At 49.0% G+C, this 7,985-nt stretch overlaps 1 protein-coding gene across 3 annotated transcripts in view; it reads right to left on the bottom strand.

Moving 5' to 3' along the window:
* Hexd (hexosaminidase D) overlaps window positions 1-7,985 on the bottom strand; it is a 16,559-nt gene that overhangs the window by 2,437 nt on the left and 6,137 nt on the right. For all 3 annotated transcript variants that reach the window (XM_021212326.2, XM_029546050.1, XM_029546051.1), the window contains exons 4-9: window positions 6,163-6,250; window positions 4,899-5,063; window positions 3,167-3,350; window positions 2,256-2,327; window positions 1,696-1,891; window positions 477-559 (exon numbers count right to left, since the gene is read on the bottom strand). In XM_021212326.2, the coding sequence (XP_021067985.1) occupies window positions 477-559; window positions 1,696-1,891; window positions 2,256-2,327; window positions 3,167-3,350; window positions 4,899-5,063; window positions 6,163-6,250 (788 nt within the window). The remainder of the gene's footprint in view (window positions 1-476; window positions 560-1,695; window positions 1,892-2,255; window positions 2,328-3,166; window positions 3,351-4,898; window positions 5,064-6,162; window positions 6,251-7,985) is intronic.

Raw genomic sequence — 7,985 nt, 5'->3', positions numbered from 1 at the left:
TTCCTTCCTTCCTTCCTTCCTTCCTTCCTTCCTTCCTTCCTTCCTTCCTTTCTGTTTTTCGAGACAGGGTTTCTCTGTGTAGCCCTGGCCGTCCTGGAACTCACTTTGTAGACCAGGCTGGCCTTGAACTCAGAAATCTGCCTGCTTCTGTCTCCCAAGTGCTGGGATTAATGGTGTGCGCCACCACTGCTGGCTAAGCATGAATTTCTTACATACGTTCTCTGAATCTGTGGGGCATGTCCTTTCTAACTTCCCAAACTACCTGAGGCTCAGGCTGGGGATCTGGGTATAGGCAATCCTGGGCCAGTTGGTATTTAAGCAAGTGGGCAGACTAGAAGCATGATCCTTCTTCATCCCTGTGAAGGATCACAGTCCGGACAGAACAGGGCAATGGCCAGAGGAACCAGCAATTGGCTCCTTTCTTTCTGTCTGGTTAAGAGTAGGCAGGAGGGCTAGAACGGCTGGCTGGGACATACCATGTACAAGTGACTGTAGACAGGCAGCCAGGGATGGGATCCCCACAGGAAGCAGCTCACACAGCACAGAGAAGTGGTCATACCTATGTCCAGAAGAAGACTATTCAGCTCTACGGCCTGCAACCATTTCAGCCTGATGAGGAGGCCTGATTTGGAGTACCCTTTCTTATGTTTTGAACCACTTACGTTAGGAACCACTGTGGGCAGACTGGTGTGTCCCATTACCTGGCTCAGGGTTTCCAAAGTGGGTTTCAAGTCATGGGGATTTTGCATTAGGTTGGCTCTAATGCCCTAGGGAGGAGCCTGTACAGGAGAAATGGGCTCTGAGCACTTGGGCGCACTCCACAGTGTGTGCTTGATGTGGAGCTCCTATAGAGCCTTTATTATCCCTTTTCCTGTACTAGTCCACCTCTGAGAGGCCTCTTCTGTGGCCTGTATCCCATTTATCCACCTCACTCAAGGCTCTAGGTTAGAGTGGGCATCAGATCTCTCCAGGGCTGGGCAGAGAGCCTCCACCTGGCCTGGCCTCTGTTTCTTCAGCCATAAGGGGCTAGAGAGATGCCCCTCAACTGAGGTAGATGGAGGCTGACAGATGGGCCAGCATCACTGGCCATTAGTTTTCCTTTACCTCTCTGAGTCACTAACCACTATCCAATGCATAGAAAGGGTTTCACTCTCTGTGAGAGTCTTGGTTTAACTCACACCTCAATATACTCTACAGGAATGGCAAATGGTTGGTAAGTCTTTATAAGTCACCCAGAATCATCTCTGAGGCCAACCAGTGGGCATCTACTGAAACCACGAGTAACTCCTATAAACCACACCAGCCAGTCTCAGTTGGCTGAGCACCCTGCTCTGCAGTCACATCTTAGAACCTGTGAAGGCCCCAGTGGGACATCTTTCCAGCTCTTCCTGGTGGACTTGGCCAAAACCACAGACTGGGTTCATCCTATTTTTCAAAGCATATGACATCCTAAAAGAACTGGGACTAATCTTGATGCCCTGTTACACATGAAACGTATGTGTAGCACACAGTATCACACATGGAACATGCAGACCACAGAGGCTGCATGCTTGTGGCTCGACCACTAAATTGTCTCCTCAGTGGAGTTAATGAGGCAAACACAGAGGCATGGAGAACATAATTTGGGAAGACAAGCTGCCATGTTGGATGATAGGAACTCTTCCCCACTTCCTACCCCAGCCTCTGAGAGCTTACCTCTGCCAGCCCGTCAGGATGATTCCTTGTAGAGCATCCCTTGGTCCACTGCCTGCCACCTGCAGCCACAGCTCATGGTTTCTGATGTGGTGCTCAACAGGGGGCAGAGCCTGACTAGCTCCTGTGGCCCCCTTGAAGGCACTGGCAGCCCACAGCCTCTGGAAGCCACACTCCTGATACTTTCCTATGAGGAAGACTAGGCAAGAAAGCAAGCAGATGAGCATCTCTCTCAGAGTCCCTGGATACACAGCCTAACCAGAGCTGCTGAGAGCCACGCCAAGTCTAGCAGAGAGGAGACACCAACTGTTCCCACAATGCCTGTGGTTTATCATTCATTACGAATAAACACTTCAAGAAGAGTTGGAAAGGACCTGGGATGATCTGGAGCCAGCAGGGGATTCCATGCCAGGACAGCAGGCTCTGCATAGCCTTTCTGTTCCATGCTGGTCAGCTAGGCTAATGTGCCCATATTTCCAGGCTAAATAGTTCAGGTTACAGGGTTATAGAGTCATGCAGGTACAGGTACCATGAGGAATGTATTGTGAGCAACCTGTACTGACCTTTGCCATGGACATCCAGGTCAGCTCCATAGTCCCAGAGGACAGGCTCCACCAGTTGAGGCACCCCAGATGCTGCCAACAGAGCAAAGCTGTGAGTGTGGTAAGGACCACTCAGGTCACACTCCTGCTTCTCAGACATATTTGTTTTGATATAGGGGTCTCAGTTCGCTGCCCAGGCTGGACCTTAACTCCAATCCTCCTATCTTAGTCTCCTAAGTACTGAGGTTATACCATGTGCCATCCATCATGTTCTTCTCTGGCACATTCCTTTAATGTTAAAGCTATGTTAAGCATAAATGTTCTTCTTGGGTCTAGTGGGTTTTAAGTACAGCTTGCAGCTGTGCTAGGTTTTGGGCCAGAAACATCAGAGCTACAAATGATGTTTGTAGCTGCCTGCTTTTGTGAGGAGGGAATCCTAAACTCTTCTCCAAGCTGCCTGCCTTGCTGCCTCAGGGCACTAGAGTATATCTCTAACTCATTAACGTGAAACATATACTAGCCTCACAGAACATAGGTACAGCTGGCCCTGGATCTCTGCACTGAACCTCAGGGTTCAGTGGAGCTAGGCGATGCGTCTAAGTGCCAGTCTCCCAGGCTGTGGAAGGTACTCTCAGCTTTCATCTCCAGGCTTTGGGCCAGTGTGAATGTTTGGCCCTGGCATCTTCAGGGCTGGCCACAGAGTACACATAGGTCTAAAGCTATCAGAAGCACTGGACATGCTAATGGCCCCTCTGGGCCTGTGAGCAGCCACGCCAATCTGTTCACACTCCTGCAAGGCTGTACAGTGACTTAAAGGGGACAGAGCCCAGCATTTTCACTAGAGCATACATTAAGACCTCACTTCCAAGGCCTCTGGAATTTGAGGTCTTAGGCAGCCACATATAACCCCCATCCATACAGGCCTTGCCAACCTTTTAGCTGTTCCTGAGGGATGTCCCGTAGCATGTCATCCCACACCAAGGGTGTTATGCCAGGGTGCTGGGTCAGCACATGGCTGGCTACTGCCTGCATGTGACTCAGGCACAATTTCGCATGGCTGTTCTGTTCCTGCTGTAGCCACTGTTTTGAGGTTTCCCCCTCACCCAAGTAGTAGACCTAGGAGGAAGAAACAGGATGGGATTGCATCTGGTGCCATCCTTAGGACTAAAGGGTTCACACCTGTTCTGAATCTTGGGGTGGCTGAAAGTACAGAGGAGACTAAAAGGGGGCTTAGCTTCCTTGGTTTCCACGGGAAGACTGCCTTTCTTAGACTGGATCCACTTAGGGCCTCTTTGGGTTCAAAGCAGCTTTGATGAGATGACTAAGAGGCAGGATGACCTTGTTAACTCACTGAGGAGTGGGTGCTGGGAATTGAACCCAGGTCCTCTGGAAGAGTAGTCAATGCTCATAACTGCTGAGCCACCACTCCAGCAGCCACTGTCTCTCCCACCCCTCTTTGAGACAGGATCCCATGTAGCCTAGGCAGGCTTGTAACTCCCTATGCTATAGTCTGCTGGGTTACAGGATGTATAATCACATCTTACTTTCAGATTTCCTTATTTTGAGATACCAGGGCCCAAGATGACCTAGAACTCACTATGTAGTAGCCCAACTGGTCTCAGGATTGTGTCACTTCTCTCCACAATCCTCCAAGTGCTAGGATTACAGGTGTCAGCCACCATCTGGTAACCTCAAGGTGGAATGTCTACAAACCCAGGCAGAAGAAGCCTGTCTCGTGGCCTACCCCAGCACTGCCCACATACCTGGAATCAAGCCGGAGAAGCAGAGAAGTAGAGGCTAGCCATTGGGTGGGCTTGGTAAGAGGAATACCACAGATGTCCCAGAGGAACACTTCTCCCAAATAGTACTTCAAGATCCAAGTATAACAGCACTTTTTCCTGTCAACACCTCAAACTGCACATCTTTGGCTACAACTGTCTGAAAGGGTGTGTATTTGCTCATGGCTAGGGCTGGCTGTTCCATAGGAGAAGGAGGTAAAGAAGTCTATCCCCTGGATGATAGTATCATCAGGTATACAGGATGCCTTACTTGGGCTCTGCAGGACTGCCCTATGCCAGTCAATGCTCCTCTCCAGAGATGGCATCTCCCTAAATAGGCCTATCTCTTCAGCAATCTCTGCCTTTATTCGTTAGTATTTGGACTATTTCCTTTTTAAAAGAATCCATAGGGCCTGGCATGGTGACACATGCCTATAATTCTAGTGTTTGGCAGGATGAGACAGAAGGATCAAGAATTCAAACCAGCCTGGGGGATGTAATGACAATGTAGCTCAAATTTTATTCTTTTGGGGGGGGGGGTTTGAGCAAAAAATTTTAAATTAAGTTAAACCAAACCAAATCAAAAGAAAACAAACAGGGCTGGAGAGATTGCTCAGTGGCTAAGAGCACTAGAAGTTCTTCCAGAGGATGCAGGCTTGATTCTCAGCACGCACTAGGTAGCTCACAACCACCTGTAACCGTAGTCCCACACGATCCTGACACCCTCTTCTGACCCCCGTGGGTCCCACATCAACTGTACACAGGCACACATGCAGGCAAAATACCCATACACATAAAGTAAGTAAGTAAATATAGAAAGAAAAGAAAGAAGCCACGATGTGGCACACGACTGTGAAGAAAAGCAGCCTCAGACCTTGTCACTCACCTCGTCACAGCCAATGTGGAGCCACCGGACATCCCTGTGTAGCTCCAGAATTTGATCGATCATAGCTTGTACCAAGGCCAGGGACTCAGCCTCGTGAGGGTTCAGCGTGTTGGGGAAGAGAGCCACTTCACGGAGATGTGCAAATGCTGCGTGCTTTAGCACAAACTAAGGACAGAGACAGAAGCTGGTGCCTAAGGGTCCTAGTCCCTTGCATGTCCTTGAAGAGCACTCCAAGTCTTCACTCAGTGTGCCTGAGGGCCAGCTAGGTGGCCTGTACAGATTACTGCTGACTCTTCCAGATGTCTGCAGCTGAGCCAAGCCTCAGAGCTTCTGCCTCTGCCTTAGCTGGGCTCTGAGCCCTCTAGCTGGTTCCTTAGCAGCCCTCTTCCCTCCTTCCCTTCCCTTCCCCCTTTCTTCCTTCTCCTCCTCCTTTCTCTCTCCCCACCCCCACCTCGCCCCTCTCTCTGTGGTGCTGGTACTTTAACTTGGGGTTTTGCACATGTCAAGTGAGTTGTTTTCCAGAGCTTGATCTCCAGCTTCGTCTTTTTACTTATATGGGTATCCAGCTTGTTAGGGTTAGGAGGTCTGTGCACCACATGTATCTAGTGCCCTCAGAGGCCAGAATGGGGGCATTTGATCCTTTAGAACTAGCTGTTTGGAGCTGACTTGCAGATATTGGGAATCAATTTTGGGTTTCCTGGAAGAACAGCCAGTGCTCTTAATAGCTCTAGCCACTTCAATCCTTTGTTTCTTCCTTTACATTTTATTTTGGAGGAGTGAATGAAGCTGCATCCTACAAGCCATTAAATCAGCACCATGTTTGCCTCTCGGTCATCTGTCTTACATATGAGAAATAATTTTGGATACTGGTAAAAAGACATAGCAAAAAATGGAAGGTTAGCCGGGCATGGTGGTGCGCGCCTTTAATCCCAGCACTTGGGAGGCAGAGGCAGGCGGATTTCTGAGTTTGAGGCCAACCTGTTCTACAGAGTGAGTTCCAGGATAGCCAGGACTATACAGAGAAACCTTGTCTCGAAACCCCCCCCCCCAAAAAAAAAGGAAGGTTTCCTTCCTTCCTAGTGAAGCTGCCTTGACCAAAAATTGTGCTCTCTGGCTGCTTACAGACTAATGCTGCTGAGAACAGGAGTTCAGGCGGCACTAAGCTGCTGCCTACTCCTGTCAGGCCCTGTTGCCCTGCACTGGAGTGCAGGCCCAGTCTCTGAACCTCACATTCATACCAGTAACTGTCACTCCTCCCACTCACCTCCATGTGTCCGAATGTCTGCACCAAGGGGATAACTTCCAGCTCACTGAGTCTGGCCAGGCGCAGGATCTCTGTAACTTCGGAGGGGCTGGAGTAATAAGGGTACACAGAGGCTTGTGTCAGCCTGGTGCATGTGCAGGCACGATGGACAGCCGGGATGCCCAGAGCCAAGCCTCCTTCTAGCATAGTGGTCATGCTCCTGCCCGAGCCATCCACGTGCTGGTATTATAGGCAGTTACCACCATGCCTAACTAAAGAATAAGCAAGGAACGTATCTACACTCCCCTGACCTGCCTGTATATGCTAGGTAAGCACTTTACCTCTGAGCTATATCCCCAGCTTCATTGAATCAGCAACTAGTAAAATGATACTGCATAGTTGTTTTAATCTTGATTTCTCTTTTTTAAAAAAGATTTATTTATTTTTATGAGTACACTGTAGCTGTCTTCAGACACACCAGAAGAAGGCATCAAATCTCATTACAGATGATTGTGAGCCACCATGTGGTTGCTGGGATTTGAACTTAGGAACTCTGCAAGAGCATTCAGTGCTTTTAACCACTGAGTCGTCTCTCCAGCCCCTTAATCTTGATTTCTATGAGAGGCTTAGTATTTTCCCACTTGCTTATGCATTCCAAGGTTAAAATCAAACTATGAGGAGCTGGGGAGATCATGCAGTGGTTGAAATACCTGTTGCATAAGCAAGAAAACTAGAGTTCAGATTCCCAGATCCCAGGTAAATGCTGGGTAGGCCTGGTAGCCTAGCTCTACTTCCATTGCTCAGAAGGTACAGATGGGGGATACCAGAGGGAGCTGGCTTGCCAGAGTAGCCAAAATGCTGTGTTCTGGATTCAACCAAAGATGCTGCCTCAGTTAAATGAAGTGGAGAGTGATAAAGACTTGGGATGTCAACTGCAGGCCTCCACACGTACTCGTACACATGCACACCCACACACATCTGAACACCCCCTCAAGGACTCCCCCCCTAAAACAAAACAAAACAAAACAAAACAAACCACCACCCAGTCCCAGCTGCCCCATGACTTCTTACTGTTCCTTGTAGGGTCAGAATAGATATTTATTTTCTCTTTTAAATGTTTCCTGATTACCTTTAATGTACATGTTTTATTTGAAAATGTGTTCTACATATGTGTGTGCGCTAAGTGTATGTATGTGTATCATGTGTATGCAGGAACCTGAGGAGGTCAGCCGAGGGCACTGGCTGTCCTGGACCTGGAGTTGTAGGTGGTGTGAACCACTATGTGAGTACTGGGAAGCAAACCCAGGTCTTCTGTAAAAGCAGAAGTGCTCCACAACACAAAGAAATCTCTCGAGCCTCTGCATGCTTCAGTCAGAGCAGAAGGAAGGGTTGCAGGAGCCAGGGGGGTCAAGGATACCACAGAACACGGCCCACAGAATCAACCGACTAGAGCTGATAGGGGCACTGAACCAACAATCAGAGACTCCATAGGTCTGAGCTATGTCCTCTGTGTTCACGTTATGGTGGTGAAGCTTGGTGTTCTAACAGTGGGAGCAGGGCTGTCTCTAATTCTTCTGCCTCCTTCTGGGACCTCTTTCCCTCTACCTGGCTGCCTTGTCCAGCCTTGATGTAAGGGTATGTGCCTGGTCTTATTGTAACTTATGCCAGGAGTGGTTGACATCCCTGAGAGGCCTTTCTTTTCTGAAGGGAAACGGAAGAGGAGTGGATCTAGGGGAGATGGGAGGTGGGGGTAGGGTCAGAGGAGAGAAGGAAGGGGAAGCTGCAGGTATAATATATGAGGGATAATAAATTAAAAAAATTGTTTGAGTGTTTTGCCTGCATTT

The sequence above is a fragment of the Mus pahari genome, chromosome 14, assembly GCF_900095145.1.
Source record: "Mus pahari chromosome 14, PAHARI_EIJ_v1.1, whole genome shotgun sequence".
In the NCBI taxonomy this organism is placed as follows: Eukaryota; Metazoa; Chordata; class Mammalia; order Rodentia; family Muridae; genus Mus; species Mus pahari.
This window is presented reverse-complemented; position numbering and strand designations above follow the sequence as displayed.